The sequence below is a fragment of the Sceloporus occidentalis genome, unplaced genomic scaffold (genome assembly GCF_023333645.1).
Source record: "Sceloporus occidentalis isolate IW3139 unplaced genomic scaffold, rSceOcc1.0.p SCAF_4, whole genome shotgun sequence".
In the NCBI taxonomy this organism is placed as follows: Eukaryota; Metazoa; Chordata; class Lepidosauria; order Squamata; family Phrynosomatidae; genus Sceloporus; species Sceloporus occidentalis.
In genome coordinates this window covers 198669280-198696792 of record NW_028316984.1, presented here as the reverse complement: position 1 = coordinate 198696792, position 27513 = coordinate 198669280, and the positions used below count along the sequence as shown (strand labels likewise).

The window sequence follows — 27513 nt, the reverse complement described above, 5'->3', positions numbered from 1 at the left end:
AGGGAAAGGCAATGGTAAACCACCCCCTCTTTTGCAAAGACCATACAAACCTGCTTAGAGCCCTAAGATCTTCAGGAAAAGGTTCTCGGTCCCATCACAGACTCTGGAACTCCCTTCCACAGGATGCTAGGCTGGCCCCCTCCCTGCTTGCTTTTCATAGGCAAGCTAAGACATTTTTATTTAAGCAGGCATTTTAATACATAAGCATGCATGTGTGTGGGGTGTGTGTGTGTGTTGGTCGTGCCTTTTAGCTTTTGCATATGTTTATGTGGTTTTATATAGTTTTTAGATGATTTTAAATGTTTTATGTTTTTATTGTAATGTTTTTTGATATGCTTTTTACCTGTGAACTGCCTTGGGTCCCTTTTGGGAGAAAGATGGCATACAAATGAAATGAAATAAGAAAACCCCATGATAGGTTCACCATAAGTGGGAAATGACTTGAAGGCACACAACACATATGTGCCTTCAAGTCACTTGTTGCCTTATGGCAACCCCATGAATTTCAAAGCGTTTTCTCAGGCTAAGAATTACTCAGAGGTGGTTTGCCAGTTCCTTCCTCTGAAATACAGCAGTCCTTGGGTGGTGTCCGCTGGGGTTTGGTTTCAGGACCCCCCTGGATGCTTAAGTCCCACTATATACAATGGCATAGTGTGGCATAGTGGCTTGATTCTTGGACTATGACTGGAGGCCAGGGTTCAATTCCCATCTCAGCCATTAAATCCATTATGTGACCTTGGGCAATTCACACTCTCTCAGCCTCAGGTGAAGGCAATGGCAAACCTCCTCTGAAAATATCTGGCCAAGAAAACCCCAGGATAGTCGCTTTAGGGTGGCCATAAGTCCGAAATGACTTGAGGGCACACAACAACGACAAGTAAAATGGTGTTCCTTATATAAAATGGCAAAATCGTGGTTTTCCTTTTTGGATTATTATTATTATTATTATTATTATTATTATTATTATTCTGTGCTGTTATCAGTTAAGATGATATTGATTTCAGTGTAGGCAGAGGCTACTCCCCTTTTGGCCATGTGAGGACAAATAATTAAAGACAAGTGATAAAATTTCAACTCCATTAGCAACAGGAAAGTAACTTCTTTTGAGTCCCAGCTGTCTCTTTGACCCTGTAAAGATATCACTGCATGGAGATTTTGGATTTTGAAGAGGTGCTGCTAATGTATTTCTAGATGGATCACTGGGCCATCTCTCTTTCTCTCCCTGATGTCTTTATGGGATTCAAAAAAGAGCATACCAAGTTCTAGCAGCTTGACTGTTTCTCTTTTTTAAGTAGAATTGAATTGTTCATTTTGTACTTCAAACTGCACTGTCATCTTAATAGCCCTGAGATTATACTATTAATACATATGTCTTTTGAATACATTTCCATGTCTAATTTTCAGCTGTTTTCTTCTTGCCTGGGGAAATTATCTGAATGTACTTGGGAGACAAAAGGAGTGTTTTACAGGGCATGTTGTTAAACTGAAAACAAGGATGTAATAAAACAGCAATTTAAGGGCAATTTCCTAACAATTGGAGTCCTTAAACACCACCATTGCATCCTGCCTTTTAAAAAAAATAGGCAACTGGCAGTATAGTAATGTTTTACAACTCAATTAATGTACCCCTTTGCTTCTTTGTTGCTCTTGGGATTTCTAGGGTAGCATACCTGTTTTCTCCTCTCTTGATTTCATCCTCACAGTTCTTTAATTGTAGCCCATGCTGCTTGTTATAAATTGCTGTCTTGTTTGTACATTTGGAAGGGACAAAAATCACTGCAGGATTTCTGTGTGGAAACTCCCAGCTGACACATTTCTATTCATATCTTGTACACATTCTGACAAAACTACAAGCCTCTGGAGGACAACCAGGTTTTGTTAGCAGTAGATTTACGGCTGGCTCCATTAAGAATATCTCACCTGGTATTTGGAAGTCTTTTAGATCAGAGAACCCACGATGCACGATATTTTGGAGAAGGGGTTGGGGGCAGTTGTTCAATCCTTCCAGATGCTAGTTGTTGCACTGCAACTCCCAGTATTCCTCCCCACTGGCTAGCTTGACTAGGGCATTCTCTTAAACAGACAATAAGGACATCCTGGCCTTCCCTGGAGTAAACTGCTGGTTGTATACAATAAGGAGGGCCCAAAAAGATAATAAATTCATTGGAGATGTGGTGCTGGAGAAGAGTACCGTGGACAACCAAAATAAATAAATGAGTCCTAGAACAGATCAAGCCTGCAATTTCTCTGGAGGCAAAGATGAGTACTGTATATACTCGACTATAGATCGAGAAATTTATGCCCCAAAATTGACCCTAAAATTTGGGGTAGACTTATAGAAAGGTCAATACATCAGTAGTGCTTAGAAGGGTCCTAAAGCAAGCAAGCCTGATGCCCCAGTCTCCACTGAACACCAATTCCTTCCCTTCCAGTCTGTTTTGCAAGCCTTCGTTTCCAATCACAAAAATTCTCCTTTTAAATCCAGTTGTGTTTTTTTTCTCTGCTCCGTTTTGCAAGTCCTGGCTTCCTATGGAAACAAGTCTCCATTTAAATCCACTTCCTTCTTTCGCTGCTCTGTTTTGCAAGCCCTGGCTTCCTATGGGAAAATCTCCCCTTTTAAATCCACTTGCTTTTTTCTCTGCTCTGTTTTGCAAGACCTGGTTTCCTATGGGAAAAGCCTCTCCATTTAAAACCACTTGTTTCTGTCTCCAGTCCATTTTGCAAGACCTGACTTCCTAGGAAAACAACTCTCCAGTTTAAATCTACAGTGCTCCCTCGGGATACGAATTTAATTCGTTCCGCGGCGCCGTTCGTAACCCGATACATTTCGCAACCCGAAAAGCCGCTGGAAAGCCGCTAGCGGCTAGCGGCGCTTTTGAATTTCGCGCCGAAACGCGCCGAAAAAATCTTCGTAAGCCGAAAAATCCTTCGTAACCCGGAACAGTTTTTTTAAATATAACTTTTTCGTACCCCGGAAATTTCGTAACGCGGTGAATTCGTATCCCGGGGTACCACTGTACTTGCTTCATTTCTCAATCTGATGTTAAAACCTCACCTCCAGCACCTGGGAATCAGTTGGGAGATGTCCAAAGAAGGAGAAGGGGGGGGGGGGATGGAAGTGGTATTTCCCCCTTTCCAGCCTTCCTTATAGCTCCCTAAGTTTTGCCCTTGACTTATCCACAGGCCATATCATTTTGACCCTGAAACCTTCCCTCGACTTATACACAAGTATATATGGTAAACTGAGGCTGTCATACTTTTGGCTGCATTATGAGAAGGCATGGATCATTAGAAAAGACAATAATGTTGGGAAAGGTGGAGGGAAGCAGAAAGAAAGGGAGACCACATACTAAAATGGATGGACTCTATTATGGAGTTCCTGGGTATGAATCTGCAAGAACTTATGGTGGATAGGGAGTCTTGGAGATGTCTCATCCACAGGGTCAATATGAAATGACATCAACTCTCAGGTGGTTAACAACAAAATGTCCTAAAAGCTCCAGATATACCTGATCATGGAAGCTAAGCAGTGTCGGCCCTGGTTGGTACTTGGATGGGAGATTGCTAACAAAGACCAGATGCTGTAGGCTGTATTTCAGAGGAAAGAACTGGCAAAAACACCTGAGTATTCTTTGCCTAAGAAAACGCTAGGAAATTCATGAAGTTACTGTAGGTTGACAGGCAACCTGAAAAGCCTTGCACATGTGGATAAATAACACACACACAGGAGAAGCCAAGATTGTTTGCTGTTGCTCAAAGGAAGAGTCCAGTCTCTGAGAGAGAGATGAAGGCCTTGGGGAGGGGGGAAGCAGAAAAAATTGGGGAAATTCTTTTTCATAGCATCCTGATTTTGGCACTATTGCCATGATCATAATTCTACCCTCCCAATCTACCACACTGTAACAGGTATCAGCTGCATGGAGAGAAGGAGATCTATTATTCCAGGGATGGGAGCTTGGATGAATGATGTTTCTACTAGGTTTTTAGGTGATCAGGTCAGGAGATGTTACTTAGCTAAAGCTATTGAACTGGAGAGCCAGTGTGGTGTGGTGATTTGAGTGTTGGACTACGACTCTGGAGACCAGGGTTCAATTCCCAGCTTGGCCGAGAAAACCACTGAGTGACCTCACACTCTCTCTTATAAGTATGCAGAGTGATCTTCTAGCATCTTTGAGACTAACTGAAAAGTTGTCAACATGAACTTTCTTTAAATCTGCTTCCTCAGATTCATTTGGACACTAGAATACAGTCTACGAAAGCTCATGCTGCTGACTTCTTTCTTTCAGTTAGTTTCAAAGCTGCAACAAGATCTCTCTCCATATACTGATTCTACAGACTAACATGGCTATGTCTTTGAATTCCAAGTATACTAAGTGTTAGTGTCCTTAGTTTTAGTGTGCTAAGTATTAGTTAAGTATGCTTAACTATAAGTAGGAGATATAGAATGCTGGCTAAGTATATAGATGTTCTTACATATGTTTACTTATGTCTTTGCAAGTGCTTCAAACTGCATTGGTAAGCTGCTTTAATTCTCAGTTTCAGGGGGAAGGTAGGTAGAAACAACATCAGCAGCAGCAACCATAAAAACAGTATGCAAAGGGATCTTGTAGCACCTTTGAGACTAACTCTGCAGACGTCATTGTAGCATAAACTTCCAACTTCCAGGTGCATCTGAGGAAGTAGACCGATTCTACAAAAGCTGATGCTACAGTGACCTTTGCACAGTTAGTCTGAAAGATCCTCTTGCATACTGAGATTCCAGACTAACACACAACTGTGTCTCTAAATTCTACCACAATAACAACAGTCTGCTGAGTTTTCAGCTAGTTGTGTTTGGGCTTTGTGTCTGTGCAGCTGGAGAGACTTCTGTGGGCTTGGGGCTTGTTTCTTTTGCAAAGTGGTTGAACAACAGCCAGGGCACGGGGTGGGTCTCAGCAATTCAGGCACAGGCATGGCAGTGCAAGGGGACGCTTGTCATTCCCTCCTCCTACACAGGCCCTCTACTTCCTTTCACCTCTAGCTGCCTCTGCCAATGGATCCCCCACAAGATCCGTGACCCAGCTATAATTCACCCACAGAGGCATTTGGCTCCCCGTCACCCACTCTTCCTTTGGCTACGGAGTGGAATTTGCACAATGTTAACACAAGGCAACGATGGATTATTTCAGCTTCAGGATACTGCAAGAACGGAAGGGATAGAAGGAAACAACATAGTGGCTAGAATGGTTATGAAGAGCTGTGAAAAAGCAGGGAGGCACCTGGATTGGGATCATAATTCCTCCTTGCATCCCACATGGATTCCTTCAGTGGCATCATTAGGGTTGGTATCACCCGGTGCTGTAACTCATGGTGACACCTATCTCATCCTATCCCTTCCAATCCCATCCAGAATCCTTAGTAATGTTTTTCTTACTAATGTTACTCATAAATTGTAATTCCTGTATATCGCTGTATTGGCAATATATATATATATATATATATATATATATATATATATATATACACACACACACACACACACACACACACACACACACACACACCACTTTCCTCCCATAATTGGAATTTAAAAGGCAATCCTCAGTATGTTGGTTGTTGTGTGCCTTATGGCTACCCTAAGATGACCTTTGCTGTGTGCCTTCAAGTCAGTTCTGACTTATGACAACCCTAAGGCAAATCTATCATTAGTTGTTTTTGTTTTGTTTTGTTTTTTGGCGAGATATGTTTATAGGAGGTTTGCCATTGCCTTCCCTGAAGTTGAGAGCATGCGACTTGTCCAAAGTCACCCAGTGGGTTTAATGGCTCAGTTGGGAATCGAACCCTGGTCTCCAGAGTCAATAGATCAACATTCAAACAACTATGCCACAGCTATTGCAGGGTTTTCTTTGGACTTAATTCAGATGAGGTTGGGCAGTGCCTTCTTTTGAGGCCGAGAGAGTGTGACTTGCTCAAGGCCACCCAGCAGATTTTTCAGGAATTCAGACCACAGTCTCTGAACTCCATGTATGGGGCTGCAGATAATGTTTTTTAAAGCATTGTTTTACAGCGTTGTTTGGCCTTGGGGGGATTATTTGTATTTTTGGTTTGCAGTATCTTGCAGAAAAAATTGAAACAGGTGGAAATCACATGGTTCAAATTTTACGTGTCTCTTTGTCTGCACTAGTGTCCAAAAGCATGGACTGGGTGTCCATTTGGACCCCCAACTGTTTAATGCCTTGCAAAGAAAGATTTTGACTTTTCCCTTCCTCTTTTAACAAGTTAAGAGAATGATGTGATATGGTATGTGAAGTGAGGCAAGAGGATCCTGCAGCATGGTGAAGCCGTGGTCCATAGCAAGAGAACAGGCTTGTGAAATGGCTGCTTGCCAGGTGCCACCGTACCTACCTGCCAGACTACAGCACTGAATAGGGCTTCAAACCCTGATCTCCTGCAATCCTAGTTCCGCACTCAGACTGCTGCACTATACTGGATCTCTGTTCTGCAATGCCCCTCCTTTATTTTACACCCTGGCAGAATGTTTTCTTTACTTTCTCACACATATTTCATAACAGTAGTTTCTTGGGGAAAAGGAGCAGCAGCTGATTAACATAAAATGGGCACATTTATAAAGAGTTGTCTGCTGATGGAGGACTGCATGCTTTCTGACTGGAGGTTCTGTGTAACTCAGAAGTTTGCATATTCCCACGGAGGGACCAACTCTCCAGTTTTGCTTTGGGGTTCTGTTTTTGTTTTGCATTTGTTTTTTTCTTCTTATGTGTGGTGTTCTGGTTTTGTTTTGCTTTTTTTTGTTTTCTTCTTATGGGAGGGGAAAAACTGCATTTCTTGTTCTGTAGGATCAGTGTTGCAAAGCCAACTCAGATGTGGAATGTTTTTCTATATCTCCTGGGATTGTTTGCTGATTTCACAACTCTCTTTTTCTCCCTGCCTGCCCCTGCCCCAAATTTCCTTTCCCTCCACCACCACAGGAATCATTAACCAGTGGCAACAGGAATCAAAGGACAAAGTGATTTCTTTATTGTTAACTCACCTGCCTTTGCTGAAGCCTGGGAACGTGGAAGCCAAGGGGGAGTACATGAAGCTGCTCCCTAAAATCTTGGCTCACTCGATCGAACACAACCAACACATAGAGGAGAGCCGGCAGCTCCTGTCCTACGCCTTGATCCACCCAGCCACATCTCTGGAGGACAGGAGTGCCCTGGCCATGTGGCTGAACCACTTGGAGGATCGCACCTCCTTGGGCACCTTCGGCAGCCAAACCAGAGGCCGCTCCGATTCTGTGGATTATGGGCAGTCGCACTACTATCACCAAAGACAGAACTCAGATGACAAGCTGAACGGGTGGCAGAGCTCCCGGGACTCTGGGATCTGTGTGAATGCTTCCAACTGGCAGGAGAAAAGCCTGGGGTGTGAGAATGGCCACCTACCCCTCTACTCCTCCTCCTCCGTCCCCACCACCATCAACACGATCGGGACCGGCACGGGCACAAGTAAGTCACTGACATTTGGGGTGGTTTCTGTCAGTAGATTTTAAGCAATGAAAGAGTGTAGCAATGCCAAAGCTCAGGAAAATTCTATTTATTTGCACTTCAGTTCCCAAATTTCAACACCTGGCATGGCTACTGGGTTGTGGGAATTGTAGTCCAAGAAATGAGTGTGGCATTGCCAAAGTTCTGGAAAATTCTTCCTATTTATTGAGACTACATTTTCCAAAATTGCACACCTGGCATAGCCATTGGATTTAGGATGTTGTAGTCCAAGAAATGAGTGTAGTACTGCCAGAGCTCAAGAAAATTTCTCCTTGGTTTGAACTACAGTTCCCAGAATGCCATAGAATAATAGAGTTGGAAGAGACCGCAAGGGCCATCCAGACCAACCCCCTGCCATGCAGGAAATCCAAATCAAAGCATCCCAAACAGATGGCCATCCAGCCTCTGCTTAAAGACCTCCAAAGAGGGAGATTCCACTACACTCCGAGGAAGGAGTGTGTTCCACTGTCGAACAGCCCTTACTGTCAGGAAGTTCTTCCTAATGTTGAGGTGGAATCTCTTTTGCTGTAGCTTGCATTGTTCCGTGTCCTAGTCTCTGGGGCAGCAGAAAACAAGCTCGCTCCCTCCTCAATGTGACATCCCTTCAAGTATTTAAACAGGGCTATCATACCACCTCTTAACCTTCTCTTCTCCCGGCTAAACTCCCCAGCTCCCTAAGTCATTCCTCGTAGGGCATGGCTTTGAGACCCTTCACCATTTTAGTTGCTCTCCTTTGGACATGCTCCAGTTTCTCCACATCCTTTTAAAATTGTGCTCAGCATGGCCACTGGATATTAGGAATATTGGTCCAAGAAATCAATGTGACATTGCCAAAGCTTATTAAAGTTCTTCCTTTTTTGAACTATCGTCCCCAGAATCCCACATCCATCATGGTCAATGTATTATGGGTGTTGTAGTCCCTTCCAGAAAGAGTAATCTTTTCATGCTCCAGGCATTGCCACATTGGTTGAAGCTCATGCAGACATTCATCCCCTGAAGAAATAGGCCAGCACAAGTGTAAGGTTTGTTTGGTCACCCATTCTTACACTGAGAGTTTGTGTTCACAACACCATGATTGCAAATCTTTAATAGCCTGGAATCTTCTGAGTTATTACATCAGGGAAAATGTTTAAAAATTGGGGGAAAGGGAATATGAAAGTCCAGAAAGACCAGCATGTGAGCCAGTCTTCAGGTACTGAGATTAAGCCACTGACATTTAGCACTGGGGTGCTAAATTCAGGGGACTTAAAAAGCTAGAGGTGTATATTCTGTGCCTTTAGGTTGGCCTAATAAAGGTATCACCAGCACCTGTAGTTTGCAGTTTGCACTTTTGCTTTATCGTCAACAATGACTATCCCTGTATTTTGAGTAAAGGAGTGAGCAAATAAGACCCATTAGCATGATCAGTTCTGGATAGAAGTGAAAACTGATAAATTTGGCTAGTTTATATACCTTGGGGCTGGAAACTGCTGGAGTCCTGCAGACTACCACTCCCAAAACAAAGTTTGCCATCACATCCTTATTTAAAGAAAAACTGATTTTGTACAATTTCCCAAGGCTTGAGGCCAAAATAAAATGAACTGACTAAGCAGAGAAACACATAACACCTTAAAAAATTGCCAGTATTTATAATGGGAGAAGCTTCTCAAGGCTGGTTCAGTGATCAATGCATTAGTCATGACATTATTTTTAACAGGTTCTTACTAATTCTGTGCAGTGATTTCTGTGGCGCTAAAAGACAGATTGGCAGGGAGTTTTATCAGCTGGTTTCTTGAGATAATTTTAGGCCGCTCTGTAAAAAATTAGCAAATGGTTTAAGCATAGAATCATAGAGCTGGAAGAGACCCCAAGGGCCGTCCAGTCCACCCCCATTTTGCCATGCAGGAAGACACAATCAGAGCACTCCCGACGAAAGAGACTCCATCACACTCCAAGGGAGTGTTTTCCACTGTCAAAACAGCTCTTACTATCAGGAAGTTCTTTCTAATGTTGGAGGTTTTGTTTGTATCTTCCTACATGGCAGGGGTTGGACTGGATAGTCCTTGGGGTTCTCTTCCAACCCTAGGACTTTATGATTCTTTGAGCAGAGAAGACCCAAGTGTCTTAGGTGCAATGAGTAACATGACTGAGGACCAGAATACTGATAATATGTAGTATGCCAAGAAACCATATCTTTGACCATGCCTATTATGAATGGAATTTCTGAATATTTCCCAATTAAACTGTTTAGATTAATTACATTAGATTAATGTGTGCATTGCAGCATATTTAGCTTTTAACGGAGAGTGTTTTTTTGGTAATCACATAGGAAAACATGCACCTCTTTAACACAATGCTGCCTTTGTGTTATGAGAAGGAAGCAACAGGACTCAAAAACTGACAGTCATCAGGGTGGGAATCCCCCCCCCCCCCTTTCCTTGTCAAAAAAACCCTCATTCTGGTCAGAAAACTGTTAGTGACACACACACACACACGATTCGGTACATGCACATAGATTTTTCCTTTGAACCAACTGTGCAAGGCTGTTCTGCAGCCCCTTCTGTCCCACCTAGGAAGCTACAAAGCCTTGGGGAGGACCACTGCTGCTGCTGTTTCCAAGTTAAGGAGAGGAAGAGGGAGGCCACTCAGAGGAGGAGAGTGGCCTCAACTACATTATGTATATGTAAATATTCCAAAATCTGAAAAAAAATTGCAAAATCCAAAAGACATCTGGTCCCAAGCCTTTCAGATAGGGGAGACTCAGTTTATGCTACAGTAACCCTGACACATAAGTGTCCAAATCCTGGTTAAAAATCAACTTCTAAGGCTACTTGCTTAGGCCTCATGAGGGAAATGAGGGTGCTCTTCCAGGCAGAATGTCCCCTCATTTCCCTTCCCCTTGCAACAGAAACCACATGCTTTTCCTCCTCTTAGTTGCTTTCCCAGTGGGTATAAAACTGTGCAAGCAGAGCATTACACACTGCCCATTGACCTGGTAACTTGGCATCTGTTTGGGTCAGACTTTAAATTTTTAAGGCACCTTAGAATTGATCTTTTATTTCCTGCAGATATGACCAAGTGATGTTCTGGGCTTATCAAGGGGAAATGTTTATTAGATTTGACGGTAGAAGTTTAGTAAAAAAAATTGACCCCAAAAAACTGAGCTGATGTATCCACAGATTAATATAGGTACTGTAAGTACTGTACTTTAGCATTTACTTTTAAAAAAGGAACCATCCCCTGGTGAAAGGCAAAAATGTAATCTGTCTTGGAATCACTGACCTCCCTCTATTCTTTCATCCATCCAGACTTTATTTTGAGCACAAATAGTCATGCCTGCTAGAATTTTGTAAGTTCTTTGGCATTGTATTCCTTTGCATCATCCTTTGGATCCTTTGTTACATGCCCCTAGATTTTATCCTCGACTTAACCACAGGTCATATCAAAAGCCATACTTTTGACCCCAAAACTTTCCCTCGACTTATACATGAGATTGACGTATAGTCGAGTATATATGGTAAGTGTGAGAGAATCAGAGATGTGATTTAGATCATGGGATCTGTGATGTTATATTCAATTTTTGTTTAATAAATCATTATTTTTGTATTATTGCCTCCGGGAACACTACATATTTGAAAGTTGAGTTCAGACACGGTGTCTTTGGTGGCAGCAGTTAATAAAGAGTGGTGGTGTCTGGTAAGGACAGAAGATAAATAAAATCTCATACAGGAACCTTGAGGGCATTGAGGAGGTCCTCACATTGGTGGCGGAGGTGTAGATAAGGGAAAGCCCTCACATTTGGTGGCAGTGGTTGGGATTAGCGGAAGTCCTTATATTTAGTGGCTGGAGAGGGATAGGCAAAATCCCACAGGCTGCCTGTAGGTGATTTTTATGCATACTTTCTGCACTATAGAAGTCTGGAAGGAGGAACAGTGGTATCAGAAGGTGGTTTTTAACCAGTACTTGGACAATTATGTGTCAGGTTTACTGTAGTATAAGTTGAGTCTCCCTTACTCAAAGTGCTTAGGACCAGAAGTGTTTCGGATTTTAGAATATGAGCACATAGCTAATGAGATATGTTTAAACATGGAATACATTTATGTTTTGTATACACCTTATACACACCTGTCAACTTAGGGTGGCCTCATTAATTTCATAGAGTTTTCTTATGCAAGGAATACTCAGAGGTGGTTTTGCCAGATCCTTCTTCTGAAATATAGCCTACAGTACTTGGTATTCGTTGGTGGTCTCTCAGTCAAGTACTAGCCAGAGGTGACCCTGCTTAGCTTCCAAAATCAGGCAGAGAAGACAAATGCAGGGTATTTTGGTCTCAGTACATATACACATAGCCTGAAGGCAATTTTATACATAATATTTTTAATACTTTTGTGTATGGAATAAAGTTTGAGTACATTGAACCATTAGAAAGCAAAGGTGTCACTATCATAGCCACTTGCATGGACAATAATATATCCCACCTTTTCCCTTTTGAGGATCTAGGCGGGTAATAAGGCACCTTGGTGGTAAAGTGGTTAAATGCTGGTACTGCAGCCACAAGGCTGTGAGTTTGATCCCCGCAGGTGGATCCAAGGTTGATTCAGGCTTCCATCAGTAAAATGGTACCCAGGGCAGTAAAATTCAGGTTGGTAAAATGAGTACCCAGCTTATTAGGAGCAATTTGGCTTACATATTGTAAACTGCTTAGAGAGTACTCAGTTCACTGATAAGTGGTATAGAAATGTAAATGATATTGCTATTGCTATTTTGGATTTTGGAATTCCAGATAAGGGAGACTCAACATGTAGTGGATTTCCTGCATTAGCAGGGGTAGTACTAGTTGCCTTTTAATGTACCTTTCTGCTTTCTGATTCTGAGTCCTCCTGGAGGTCTGGCTAGACAATATAGCCATCCAGCGAGAGATTGCACTGTTGGGTAATGTTTGCAATAGTGACAGGGCTGTGAATTCCACAGTGTTCCCCTCTCCCTCTTCCACATATGGTATGCATTTTTAAGGCTGCCAGTTTTCCAGCCGGTGTCTGTAGCTATTCCTTAATTGCCTCTTAAATTAGTTAGCTTCTGTTTCCCATGAGAGACGGTATGGGAAAACGCTTATATTAAAGTACTAGTTTCCTTCCCTTATTTTACAGTGAAAAGCAGCATTTTACTATCAGAGAGAGAAAATATCATCTAAGCCACCAAAAAAAAAATGGTTATATTATATTTTTCCTCCATTTCCTCCCTGGCAACACTAATCCCCCTATTCCTGCCACACTGGACAGGAGGTAATGTGCACACCAGCTACAAGGTAGGACTTCTTATGCAAAACACTGTGGTCCTTGGTGGCACTTCCCTAGTCCGTATCCACCAGACCTGGTATGTGGAAGGGAATCAGATAATAGAAAATACTGGATACCAACAGTTTGGCTACAGTGTTGTCTTGGCTGCTCCCAGAGGGGAGGATCTTACAGGCGTCAGGTGAAAGGCACTGTACTATTAATTACATTTCTCCCTCCCATTAATAAGTAGTTCTCTGATAAGTTGTTGTTGTTGTTGTTGTTGTTGTTAGCTTTATTTATAAATAATAAATTGTTGTTATTGTTGTATGCCTTCAAGGACTTGTCAATCCTTTATTAGCATTTTCTTGGCAAGATTTCTTCAGGGGAGATTTGTCATTGTTTTCCTGTTAAGCTGAGAGAGTGTAATGTGCCCAAGGTTGTAGAATAGAGATGGAAGCTGCCCCAAAGGCTCACCAGTCCAACTCTGCTTAAACTCCACCACACTCCAAGGCAGTGTCTTCCACTGTCAAACAGCTCTTACCATCAGGATGAGTTTCCTAATGTTGAGCCGAATCTCTTTTCCTGTGATTTGAACCCATTGCTCCAGATCCTGTTCTCTGGAGGAGCAGAAAACAAGCTTGCTCCCTCCTCAATATGACATCCCTTTAAATATTTAAACAAGGTGATAATGTCACTTTTTAACCTTCTCTTCCCCAGGCTGAACATGTCCAACTCCCTAAGCCGTCCCTCATAGGGTTTCCAGACATTTCACCATTTCGGTCAACCTCCTCTGGACACACTCCAACTTGTCCTGATCCAAGTGAGGCCTGACCAAAGCAGAATAGAGTGGCACTATTACTTCCCTTGATATAGACACTATACTCCTATTGATGCAGTCTAGAATCACATGGCCTTTTTTAGCTGCCACATCCAGTGGGTCTCCATGGCTGAGCAGGGATTTGAACTCTGATTTCCCAGGATCCTAGTCACTTGCTCACTGCACCACACTGGCTTGGTCAGTTTTTAGCAGTTCAGATTAAACAAGACTGAAAACCTCTAGATTTACCTCTTTGGTTTTGTACTAAAACTCTCAGAATCCCCTAGGATTATGCCCCTAGGCAGCATGGCGATATGGCTGGTAGTTGTAGTTAAAAAAACAAAAACAAAACCTTTTCCAAGACTAATTATCTCCAATTATCCAGTTATCTCCAAAAAGCCTTCACAGATGTTAGTCCACTTGTTCAGATGCACTGAAGGAGTACAATATTCAGGCATCATAAAATAGATTCCCAGCTATGTAGCTGTGGGGCTGAGATCAGAAGAAGAATATTAAAAAGGGAAGGGAGAGGAATCTGGCAGCATCTTGAAGACTGATTTATTTTAGCATGAGCTTTCCTGGATTTCAGTCCACTTTTTTGTAACACTAGTCCTACACCTTCAAAGGCCTGATTTAGCATAAACATTCTGGCAGTGTCAGAGCTTATATCCAGGTCTGCTAGCCTGTTATCTCTGAAGTGTGAAAGCAATACCTTCTGCTTTGTAATCCATGAAAGCTTATGGTAAAATAAAGCAGTATTAAAGATACCACCAGGTTATTTCTTCCTCCTCTTTTTCTTCTCCTCTCCCATCCTCCTCCTGTTCTCTCTTCTCTTCCTCTCTTCTCTTCTTTTTAAAAGGAAAAAGGATTAACAAAGCTATGTCTCACAAAATGTGAATTTATTTACTATTTTTGAAACATCCAGTACCAACCTTCAATTTTCTTCCATAGTTCTTTTTAAGCATGCATACTTTCTTTCGTATGGGAAAATGCACACATCATTGCCAGTTTGTGTTGATAAATTTCATTATGAGTTGAGTGAAGCAAAGATTTGAGCAGTAGTGTGTGCATTCATAAAATTTGTTTCACACTTGCATGCAAGATGGAACAATAGAAGTTTTCTTTGGAGGAAAGCTGCGGCTTTCTTGTTTAGTCATAAACTTGGAAAAGTATATGGTTTTGTATAGCATAACAGACACGGTATTTTACAGTACAGAGAGAGCAAAGTCCCATGGCCAAGCTCTGGGCACAGATGAAAACAGACAGTTGATGCTCCCTTTGAAAATAAACTCACCTCTGCACCTTTATTAATGATTTTTAAAATCTTTCTCCTTTTCCTGAGTAAGTGCATTTGTTCAGAGACGCTGATTGGGCAGAAGTCCAGTCCTTGTTTGTATGTGTGATGCCAAACAGATAAAACGAGGCAGCAGTGGCAAAGACCTTCAGTACATTATCAGATACTACTTTGCCACCAGAAATATATACTCCTCTATACTCACACACTGCCACTGGTTTTGATGTACTGAAGGTCAGTAATTGGGAACCCTACCATTAAATACATCTAAGAATCTCACAGCTAGGTCAGAACTATCCCAGACCTCAAAATGTCAGGGCCAAAACCTCAGAACTAGGGATTACCAATTGCGATGCGATAGGAGCCGGTGCCTTAGTGATCTCAAGCATTATTTAGCCCCATTCTTGCAAAGTTGGGTGAGTGGGATGATGAGTGCAAATGTATTTTCTTGTTGCAAGGGGTCAGTCCCTTTGTGACTTGTAGGGTCACTCTTTTTGCTGTTAAAGCATCTTCCCTGAGGAAGCAGGCAGTAGAAAAGAGATTAGCCTAGTCTTTTATAGCACAGAGGGGTCAAGTGACTTTGTAAAAATCATTTGTTTTAATTGTATATAACTTCTGGAATTTTAGTATTTTTGCTGTTTGCTTGTTTTTTGCCATTTTGAAATAGTCTTAGTCAATAAAGAATACTTTAACTCAGTGATCTGGAATCGCTGGGTAAGCATGATCCGTTCAGTTTCACAGTGAACCTCATTTTAAAAAATCAGTTCTAAAACCCTACAGTATTCACCCAAAGTCAACAAGTAACTTGAAAGTGTGCGTGCACATGCATGCACGCACGCACGCACACCTTCAAGTTGCCAGTGGACTTATGGTGGACCCAATACTATTTTCTAGTGATTTCAGTGTTGGACTACAGCTCTAGAGACCAGGGTTTGATTCCCAACGTGGCCATGAAACTCACTGGGTGACCTTGGGCACATTGCATGCTCCCAGTCTCAGGGGAAGGCAATAGCAAACTTCCTCTGAACAAATCTTGCCCAGAAAACCCCCTGATAGAGTCGCCCGAAGTCAGAAACAACTTGAAGGTGCACAACCTCAGAGATAGTTTTGTCAGTCCCCTCCTCTGAGATATAGCCTACAGCACCTAGTATTACTTGGTGGTGTCCCATCCAAGTACTAGCCAGGGCTCACCCTGCTTAGCTTCCCAAAAAAGCAGAAGCTGGTGTCTTTAGGATATTCAGGGCATTTCCTAGAGAGCTGAGTTCAATTGACCTAAGGGAGAATGAATTTAGGCACAAGCAAAGAGGCCACAAATGGCAAGTAATATGGGGATCCTTAGTCTTCCCCCACTCCTCTCCCAGTCTTCTAAGCTTACTTGCACATCTGGCCTTTGTAACACCCAGGTCTGCTGAACTAGGCGGGATTATCTACTGTAATGAATGGAGGCTCTGTGTCTTTTCAAACAGCCACAAGTCAGAGAAGAAGATGACAGGTGAAACTGGGTTTTCCAGCCTGGGGAGTTTGTGTGGTTGTATTGCGCAGAAAGTACTGGAGTTGGCCCAGCCAGACAAGCTTGGGATCAAAATCTTTACTGCTGAGCCCTGATTTAATCTAAAAAAGCAGGCCAAATATTTCATTACTAGCTTACTATATTATATAAGAACTGCTCAGCAGTGAAACAACCTGGGAAACCTCTCATTCAGTGGTGGGGGGCTGGACCAGATGCCTCTTGGAGGTATCTTTCAATTCTATGATTATAGTATCTATTTTATATTCCCCAATTTCTGCCCGAAACTGGGACGCAAGGCAGCTTACAAATGAAAATTGAAGCGACCAGTTCCAAGTATTAAATTAAAACTATTGCTGGGGTTTCTTTTCAGGACCCCTGTGGATACCAAAATCCATGGATGCTCAAGTCCCATTAAATCAAATGGCATAGTGAGATGGTGCCATAAGATAGCAAAATTAAGGTTTTGCTTATTGGAATTTATAGGTCCAAAACACACAGCAGAAATAATCCAGTTTGATCTTCAGCTGCCCTGGCTCAAGGCTAGCGTATCCTGGGACCTGTAGTTTTGTGAGATATTTGGCCTGCCCTGTCACAAAGCTCTGGTGCCACAATAAACTAGAGTTCACAGGATTCCCTACCATTGAGCCAATGCAGTTAAAGCAGCCTCAAATTAGATTATTGCTGCAGTGTGTTTTGGACCTTATATATATTTAAAATATTTTCAAAGTGTGGATGCTTGATAAAAAAATCAATGGATAAGGAGAGCCATCTGTACAATAAACACATATGATGCGTCTACGTTATAGTAAAAGCAAACTATTAAAGTTCAACATCCCCTTAGTAAGTTGGTTATGTAGATGCGTGGGGGACAGATACAGTGGGCCCTAGCCCACGAAAGGTAATGCCAGAGCATCCCAAGCAGAAAGCAGAAATTCATGCAGGCAGAATGGCTTTGGACCAATTTTGGATAATTCTTTCCTTCCCATTTTTGGAGTGTATAGCAGAGGACTGCCTATAGTCCACAGGCCACCGTTTGCCCACCTGTGATCTAAGCCAGCAAACTAACTTTGAAACTTTAGGCAGGTGAAACGTTCCATCTTCTCAGCCACAATTTGGGAAGAAAAAAAAGCTAACTTGCTTCATGTCAGATGGGGATAAGAAAGACCTTCTTACACATGAAGAAGATTGATTTGGGCTCTCTGACTTAGCCACAAGGCTCTCTTCTTACAAAGTACAAGTGTAAACAAGGAAGAGATAAACAAGCCTGCTGCATGTATAAGTTGGCCTCCCGTATAAGTAGAGGCCGGGCTTTGGATTTTGATGTGACCCATAGATAGGTCGAGGGTAAACTTAAGGACATATAACAAAGGATGTGAAGAATGAAGCAGAGGTAGATGATGGCAAAGAAATTACAAAATTCTGATGGGCATAACTGTTTGTGTTCACTCTGTAATGGAAATAATACATGCAGGCAAAATGGCTACTGCTACATCATGACTTGCTGTAACATTGGATAAGAGTGATTCAGATGGCAAAAGAGAAAAAACATTAGCCACCAACGGTATTGCCTTGTTTTAATCCAGTCAGCTTTCCACATTCACAAGGGTAAAATGTTCAGGACCTCTGTCAAAGTAGAAAAGCCACACATATCTACCCACCGACATACTTATATTGTACTTACATTGGCCAGTGGATAAGGTGACCATAGTTTTTTGGATTGATTTTTTGACTAAATTTCTAGACTTTTATATATGAGTATATTGTTGTTGTTAATTGCCCTCAAGTCAACCCTTTTGAGGAGGAGGAGGAGGAGGAGGAGGAGGATAGTTTATTTATATCATGGCGTAAGTTTTACACAGCACTTTCCAAATTAATACCAAAATACAGATAAAAACCTGCACATGGCATGCAATCAAAAAGCAGCAAAATATAATCTGACAACCTATCATTAAAATAACTCTAAAAGAACAGACAATAAAACAATAGACATTAATACACATTATCCATGGCCCCTATCCTCAACTGCTCTGCTCAGGTCCTGCAGATTTAGGACCACAACCTCCCTGATCAAGTCCACCCATCTGGAATGTGGTCTTCCACTCTTTCTACTGTTCTCCACCTTCTCATGATGTGGCCAAAGTATGACAGTAGTTCAATTTATATACTCATGTATAAGTCTATTTTAGTAAAGAAATTGACCCCCAAAACCTTAGTCAGCTTATCTATGGGTCAGTGTAAGTACTCTACTTTAACTCTCATCAAAAAAGAAACCATCCCCAGGTGAAAGGCAAGAGCCTAATCTGTACTGGAAGGACTGACCCTTCTCTACTCTCTCATCCCTCCAGCCTTTAGGATGAGCACAAAGTTATGTCTGCTACAATTTTGCAAGTTCTTTGGCATTGCTTTCCTTTGTTTCCTCCTTTAAATCCATTGTTACATGCCACTAAATATTACTCTCGACTTATCCATGGGCCATATTAAAATCCACAATTTTGCCCCCAAAACCTACCTCGACTTATACATGAAGTGGACTTATAGTCAAGTATATATGGTAGTCATCTTGGCTTCCAGGGAGATTTCAGGATTGATATGTCAAAGGACCCATTTGTTTGTCTTCTTAGCCATCCACAGCATCCTTAGCACTCTTCTCCAGCACCACATCTCAAAAGAGTTGATTTTCTTTCTATGCACTAATATCCAGCTCTCACATCTAGACATGGAGATGGGGGAATAAAATGGGGTGGATGATCCTCACTTTAGTGTTCAGGGTTTGGAGTTTGTTTAGTTCTTTCATAGCTGCCCTTTCCCATTCCTAGTCTCCTTCTGATTTCTTGACTGCAGTCTCCATTCTGATCAATATTTGATCCAAGGTATGCGAACTCTTTGACTATTTCAAGAATAACTGTTTAACCTTGCTCACGCTTTTTGGCAAGAGATGGTGCCCTGTTTGGTTTATCCAACTCAGCAGACAAGCTAAAGATTAAATACATGTTTGTGATCTTGCAGGAAACATCAACTTAGAGGACAACAGTTAGCCTCTTACTCTTGAGGGGAAAAGACTTTTAATGAAAAAATTTAAGCACAAGTTCCATTGTTGCAGTTTCCCAGGGAAAAATGTTTGGCCAGTATTAGCGAAGACAAGACTCTTCTGATAATCCATAGTATAATCTCTCATGTCATCACTCTTTCTCACTCTCTCTCAAAAAAGTACAGTAGTGTTTCCATTCCTTACAGCTAAACCTTTGATTCTAATGAACTATCTGTACAGGCAGAAACCTCTGGCACTCGATCAACCTTGCAGCAAGCAAAACCAGATATTTCTGGCTCTGAGTCAAACCAAAGTCAGGAGGTCAAATATAATACGCATTTTTGTGGGAAATTTCTGTCCTCTTCCGAGATCCAAATCATGAGGTAGTGAAACGTGTCCTACTCTGTCAGGAGTAAAGCTTGGAAACGATGGCAGGGCCATTATTGTTATGTTATTATTATCATTAGTAATTACTTGTAATTCACACATTATTACTAATTATTAATGCCCCACCTTTTTCTCAGATTGGCAATCAGGGTGGCTCACAACAATTAAAATAGTCTAATGAAAGAACACAGCATACAAAAGTTAGAAAGCAATAAGAACATCATAAAACTAAAATGAGTTAAACATAGATTTCTTTTCATAGACAAGTGCAGGCTTTTTTTTTTTTGATGGATGTTTGATGGATTGATTGTAAAAGGCCTACTGAGCCAAAAAGTGCTGGATTTCTCCCCCCATTTGTTGTACTGCTGTGTGTTAATTGTTATAACAGGTTTAGCTGGTTTTAGGTTTTTTTTTATCATTTAGCCCTTTTTAACTTTTGTATTTTGTGAATTTTTAACAATGTGGTGGGTTAATCTGTTGTAAGAAACTTTGAATGAGAGCCAGCATGGTGTAGTGGGTTGAGTGTTGGTCTATGACTCTGGAGACCAGGGTTTGAAACCCCAGTCAGTATGAAACTCACTGCAGGGCGGTGGGCAAGTTATACTCCCTCAGCCTCACAGGAAGGGAAAGGCAATCCCCCTCTGAACAAATCTTGGGTAGATAAGGTCAGTCCTGAGATAGGTTCACCTTAGGATCACGCTTAGTGGGAAACGACTTGAGAGCACAGAACAACAACAAACAACCAGCTACTGAATCCCAAACCTGGGAGAAAGGCATGATTATCATGACCACTACCACCACCACAAAATCAGCATTTGAAGGGACCCCATAAGGCTAGGCCATTGAGTCAAATCCCTTCCCAATGTAGGAAATAATAAGCAAACAAGTAATAGCTTGCATCATAGAAGCAGTGTATTCATCACCTGAACTCTGGAGGTCCCTGGGATTTTCCTACTAAGGGTAGCTGAGCATCCCTGAGAGACAACCTGCCCAGTCACTGCTCCCTTAGCACCCAACCTCAGGAAGACCTTGGGCATTGCTTCAGCGTGCCTTATAACAAGGGAATATGTTTTATCTCCTGCATTCCCCGCAGAGTGCTAGGTTTCCATCGTGAACACAAGAAATTCTGACCAGATACATTATTGTCAGAAGAATCCCTCAAGACCAGAAAATGCCTCAAGGGGTGCAGAGTTGGCATGCAAGCAGTACTGGTATGGGAGATGTTTCAGAAGGACAAGGAATCACTTCTGGTTGTTCTGGTTGTTGTGTTGTGCCTTCAAATTGTTTCTGACTTATGATGACCCTATCACAGGTTTGCCTTTGCCTTTCTCTGAGGCTGAGATAATGTGACTTGTCCAAGAGGTCACCCAGTGGGTTTCCATGACTAAGCAGGGATTCAAACCCTGGTCTCCACAGTTGTAGTGCAATGCTCAAACCACACTGGCTCCCTTTATAGTTACACCCACCAAAATTGAGGCTACGTGTTGGCTCTGCATCCCCATAGCTCATAGACATCTTGAGCACAATTATTACAAGAATGTGATCAAGGAAAGGCTGGTTTCAGATGCTGCAAAAGAAATGCCAGAAATCTCCAAGGTTACCCTGGCCATTTGGTCTGATCGATATTATTATTATTATTATTATTATTATTATTATTATTATTAACCTTTATTTATGAAGCACTGTAAATTTACACAGCGCTGTATATGCAATCTTTTTAGTTAGACGGTTCCCTGCCCTCGGGCTTACAATCTAAAAAGACATGACACAGAAGGAGAAGGGATTGGTGGAGGGAGAGGGTAAGAGGTCCAGCAGTTCCTCTCTACCTCCGAGGCCTGGACCAAGGCAGATGGACTGGAGGGAGGGCTTGGCTTCTTAATGGAAGGTTAATCTTCATCCAGGGAAAATATATACTCTCAAGTAGGATAATACAAATACAATACATAGCAATACAGGAAATGGTTTGATAAACAGGCACTAAAAGAACATCAGATGGTAAGCGACAATTATGCAATGCCTGGGAAGGCTTCTCTGAACAGGATGGTTTTCAACTCCGTTTTGAAGCTGGTTAAAAAAGTGATGGCTCTTGCTTGTGGGGGAAGAAGGTTCCAGGAGTGAGGGGCAGCAAGTGAAAAGGGGCGAATCCGGGATGGGGCAGAGGAAATCCTGGGCTGGGACAGCAGACCTTGACTACCAGAACGGAGGGCCCTAGTGGGAAGGTGAGGAGAAAGAAGGTCTGATAAGTAAAGAGGGGCCAGTCCATGGAGGGCTTTGAATGTCGACAGCAGGAGCTTATACTGAATGCGGAAAGGGAGAGGGAGCCTGTGAAGGGATGCCAACACAGGAGAGATGTGGTCAGAGCGGTGGGTGGAAGTGATAATGCGTGCAGCTGAATGCTGGACAGAGATTAAAGGACGGAGGTGAGAAAGAGGAAGTCCAGCCAGGAGGACATTACAGTAATCAAGTCGTGAGATCACTAGGGCATGGACCAGGATCTTGGCAGTAGAGGCGGAGAGATAAGGTCGGATTTTGGCAATATTGTACAGAAAGAATCTACAAGTCTGCCCATCTTGAGTTCTGAAGCATATCCCACCTCCCCTGTTTTGTTATTTGCTTTAATGTAACTTTTGGTGGTTGTGGTTTCCTTCTCTGCCTGTGAAGTAAAATTTAACATAATTGAAAGATCCTTTTGCATGAGCGGTGGGAGATCTCTTGCACACAGCTGGGGCTTCCTTGAGTGTTTTAGTTGCAAAAGATCCTTCTTGCCAGAAAGGCATAAACCATGCTGTTTGCAGACTTTATCACAAGTGGCATTTGAGCCACCATTCAAGTTTGTAGTCCTCAGGTGCAATACATACCATACATGGCAGTTTCTATATTGGTCAGTTACATGGTGTCAGCATCTCCTCCTCTTCCCCATTCCCCTCTTGCTGTTCCAGAGCACTTTCTGCATAGGGCAGGAAGGCAGTGTTAGGGAGGAGTGTGGAAGAAAGTGTGAGGGTCCATTTGCACTATTGCAGAGACGCATGAATATGCATTGGTATGCATTGAATTACCTTTACTAATGTGTTTGCGGCAGGAACAAGGTTTGTGTGATAAAGTGAATGAGATAAAGGCAATAGGGTCATCCAGTGCAGAGTAGTACAATATTTAGATCCATTGGGACTCAGGGGGAAAGGGGTTCAAACCCCCACTTAGAAGCTGATTGACCATCCTCAGGGGCTCCTTCTGTCTCAGAACTAACCTACTCCATGGGGGCTTTGTAAGTATAAAATGGGATGTGCTCTGTACCAACCTTAAGTACTGTACTGGGAAGAAGCAGAAATACAAGTGTATTGCACCAAACATCAGTGTTCTAGCTGTGTTTGCAATTTTGTTCCTTGCAGACATGACGTTCCTTTCAAATGGCTTTCTTTTTCCTCCTTAAGAATTAAAACATGCACTGAAGAGGGAAAAAAAGACATGAGATGGTCTAAGCTCAGCAAGTTGTTTGGAAATGTTATTTTCCCTTTTCTTTAGCATATAACTCCCAAAACAGAGGTGGGATTCTGGAAGTTGTATCCTAAGGAAACCAAAGAGAATTCATAGTTCTGAATGTGTCCAGAGGAGGGCGACCAAAATGATGAAAGGTCTGGAGACCACAAAGACCTAGGAAGACCGGCCTAGGGAGCTGGGTATGTTTAGCCTGGAGAAGAGAAGGTTAGAGGTGGCATGATAGTCGGGGTTAAATATTTGAAGGGAAGTCATTTCAAGGATGGAGTAAGCTTGTTTTCTGCTGCTTCAGAGACTAGAACCTGGAGCACTGGATTAAAACTACAGGAAAAGAGATTCCACCTAAACTTTAAGAAAAACATCCTGATGATAAGAGCTGTTTGACAGTGGACTACACTACCTTGGAGTGCGATGGAGTCTCCTTCTTTAGAGGTTTTTAAACAGAGGCCGGATGGCCATCTGTGCATGATGATGATGATGATGATGATTATGTTTATTTATATACCGCTTTTCCAAATTAGATCAAAGCGGTGTACAACAGGAAGTACAATACAAAGTCAAAATAAAACATAACAGGCCTCTCTCCCCCTCAAGATGGTCGTCGGAAGGAGGGCTTTTTCTTCTTTCAGGCAGGCACTTGGAGCTTGCCTGCCTCTCTCTCCCCAAGATGGTGGCTGAAGGGAGGGCTTTTCTTCTTTCAGGCAGGCAGTTGGAGCTAGCATGGCAGAAGAGGTTAGACTGTATGGCCCATGGGGTCTCTTCCCGCTCTATAATTCTATGGTTTCAAGCTTTGGAAGTGAGTGCTCATGAACAGAGCGCACTTGCATCACTGTGGGCCAGCCCAGAATTTATCCCTGGTTTCTGCTTGGTGATCTGACATCTAGGAAGGCAAGCAACAGCAGGATGGGGTTGGCCCATGCAGCTGATTGTGTAGGATCACATTTCAGGGAAGCCATTCTAGGCTCCCTGCCCTGTGCTCTTGGCTCTCAAACAGGGCCACTGTAAAATGCAGTTATGCTTCTTCTTGTGGGCTTGCAATGATTTGTGATGACAAATTGCGGTCTCATTCAAAAAGCCCGTTTAACATCCACCATCGTGTGTCTTATTTATAGCATGGGTTGCTTCCAGCTTTTCTGCATACCCACCCACACATAAAAAATCTTGATCTCTACAGTTCCTTTGATACCGTGTCTTTTAGATTTTGGGGCTTCCCCCTTGCATTTTTACATGTTTTTTCCTGACAGAAGGGATCTCATATGGGATGGTAAAAGGGCAGTCCTCTTCCAGAATAACTATTACATCTTCTTCCCAAGTGTTCCAGAAATATATATTTCTTAGGTAAGGTCTTTCCAATTGTCATTTTGTGGGATTTGGGGCTTTTAAAAGTCCAACAACACATTAGTGAGGAACAAATTCAGAAACCTGAGGTCCATTTCACACTGCACAATTATAGTGCCATGATTCCATTTTAACTGCCATGGCTGTGTTTTGTGAAATCCCGAGTTTTGTAGTTTGGTGAGGCACTAGAAATCTTTGGCAAAGACTTCTCAATGCTCTTCCTTAAACTGCAAATTCCAGGATTCCAAGATGCAGCCATGGAAGTTGAATTGGAATGATAGTGCTATAACTTTGTACTGTGATTAAGCCCCCGGGAAATAACTCTGGGGGAACAGAAACAGCAAACAAGTCATTTCTTTTCATGCCAAGAAACCCAGCTACATAGAAAATATTACCAGAATGAGATGATTGATTCTGGCTGAGACAGAACTATGGACAGTATTTCATAACCATTTCCAGCAGTGTCAAACAAACCACCCCCTCCTTATTGATGCTTGTGTGTTTTTTTCCACCTTTTTGCAAAGACTGTTGACAGCTAAATCTGACTGGCAACTTGCCATTGTCATGCTGTCCTGTTCATTGAATGATTGGCTAAGATCACCCATATCCCCTTTTCAGGAGGCATTGACTTGGGAGTACAGTCACTCCTAATTTGTCCTCTGTAGCATCTTCACAAAAACTAAGCTCAGTGACTTAGGTACCATTTATTCTTGCTTTGTGAAAAGTAATAGGATAAACCCTTGTTATTTGCCATCAAATCAGCTTCAACTTTTGGTGGCCCTGTGAAAGAGAGTGGCGTAGTGGTTTGAGAGTTGGACTACAACTCTCGAGATAAGGGTTCAATTTCCAGCTCTTCCCATGAAACCTACTTGGGCAAGTCACACACTCTCAGCTTCAGCTTCGACATCCAAACGAATCTTGCCAAGAAAACCACATGATAGATTTGCTTTAGGGTCACCATAAGTCAAAAATGACTTGAAGGCACACAACTCTCTCTCTCACATACACACACGAAAGGCTATTTCACAGGGACGTAGCCAGGATTTTAGGAAGGGGGGGGGTCTAGACTAAGTGCCACCATTATAATGGGGCTTGGGTGCAGCGGCGCAGCAGCACACACCATTCATTTTTCTAATGGAAGGGGGGGGGTCCGGACCCCAAGATCCTCCTCCTTGGCTATGTCCCTGTATTTCAGGACAACCATGGCTTCCTAGACTTATTAGAAAAGACAATAATGCCTGTTAAAGTGGAAGGCAGTAAGAAAAGAGGAAGACCACATAACAGGTGGATATTCAATCCAAGAAGCCATGGCTGCCCTGGGTTTGCAAGAGCTGAATAGGGCTGTTGATAACAGGGTGACATGGAGGTTTCTCATTCACAGGATCACCATAAGCCATAAGTAGAACTTGCTGCCTTAGAAAGTGGCGGAGTCTCTTTTTTTGGGAGGTTTTTAAACAGAGGCTGAATGGCCATCTCTTAAGAGTGCTTTGATTTTGTCCTCATATATGGCAGAACTGGATGGCCCTTGTAGTTTCTTCCAACTCTTTGATGCTATGATGCTGTAGTCAGCCTCACAGCTGTTAACAACAACCTTGGATAGCTTTCTTAAAATTCAGTGACAACAGATAGCCTCTCTGCTGACATGAAAGCCACCAGTCTCCACTGGAGCCAACTAAAATGAAGCAAAATGAGGTTCTAGAACAGTGATTCCCAACCTTTGGTACTTCATTTATTTTGGACTTCAGCTCCCAGAAGCTCCAACCAACTTGGCCAATACTCAGGAATTATGAATGCTGAAGTCCAAAACATCTGGATGTCCAAAGCTTGGGAGCTGCCATTCTAAAATATTTTAGGAGCTGTCCCACAGTTCTGGAACATAGATTTGTCACCCCACTAAGATGAAGGCCCCTGATCACTAGTTGTTCCCATGAAAGGAGGATCCAGAAATGAAAATATCTTGGGAGAAAAGTCAGATAAATTTAAAAAACAAATCAGTAGATAGAGAAACAAGATTTTCATGGTGCTGGAATTTTCCTGTGTCCAAATACAGTTCAGCACTTTCGATAGCTTTTTAAAAGGTTTAGCACCAAACTCAAGAGTGGAATAACCATCGCATTGACATCAGAGCCACCAGCTGCAACTGGGAGAAAAATCATTGCACTCCTGGTTTCTGAAGACAGGAGGTCTTGGGTGAAGTTTACATTGCCTTGGATGAAGCATGCAGGTTCCTCACTTTGCATGAGGCAGAACCCTAGAATAACATGGAAATTAATCAGTCAGGGTTTTTTGTTTTGATTGATGAGCCAACATGGCTACCTTTGTTTTCCTTATATTTTCAGATATGCATATATCAACATTGCATCCACACTTCTCTCACACATGCTTTTTTCCAACAACATGGCACTTAACCATCTGCAGTTTTTATATGCATTATCACTCTTAATTATTTTTAGCAGCTGAAAACAGTAATCTGCCCAGTTATAATTGGCAGTGGGTTTTTAGTCAATCGGAATGTATTTATCGGGTAGACAATTGGAGAACGTTATAGCTTTCCAATGCATGTTGACTTTTTTGATAAGAGAGACAGACTGTCTATTTGCTGTTTTGGGTAAGATTTTAGCAGCCCCACAGAAAAGTCGCCTGTTTTGATATTCATCTATCTCTTGCAGAGAGCAGTAAACAGATTGCCATGAAAAACTGTCTCTTCTCACATTGGTAGCTGCTGTGCCTTTTATTACATCCAAAGGAGAGCTTCTAGGGAAACAGAAAGAAACTGAGCAGTCTTTGGCAGCTATGGTGCTGAGCTGATGGTGGGGCTTTCAGGGCTGTTGCTGTTGGTAGTGGTTCTTGCCTAATTCTGTCAAAA

At 42.3% G+C, this 27513-nt stretch overlaps 1 protein-coding gene across 2 annotated transcripts in view; it reads left to right on the top strand.

Annotated features, from left to right (window-relative positions):
- The window catches only part of SAMD4A (sterile alpha motif domain containing 4A), a 145853-nt gene that overhangs the window by 70708 nt on the left and 47632 nt on the right, over window positions 1-27513 (top strand). For both annotated transcript variants that reach the window (XM_089522873.1, XM_089522872.1), the window contains exon 3: window positions 6966-7487. In XM_089522873.1, the coding sequence (XP_089378999.1) occupies window positions 6966-7487 (522 nt within the window). The remainder of the gene's footprint in view (window positions 1-6965; window positions 7488-27513) is intronic.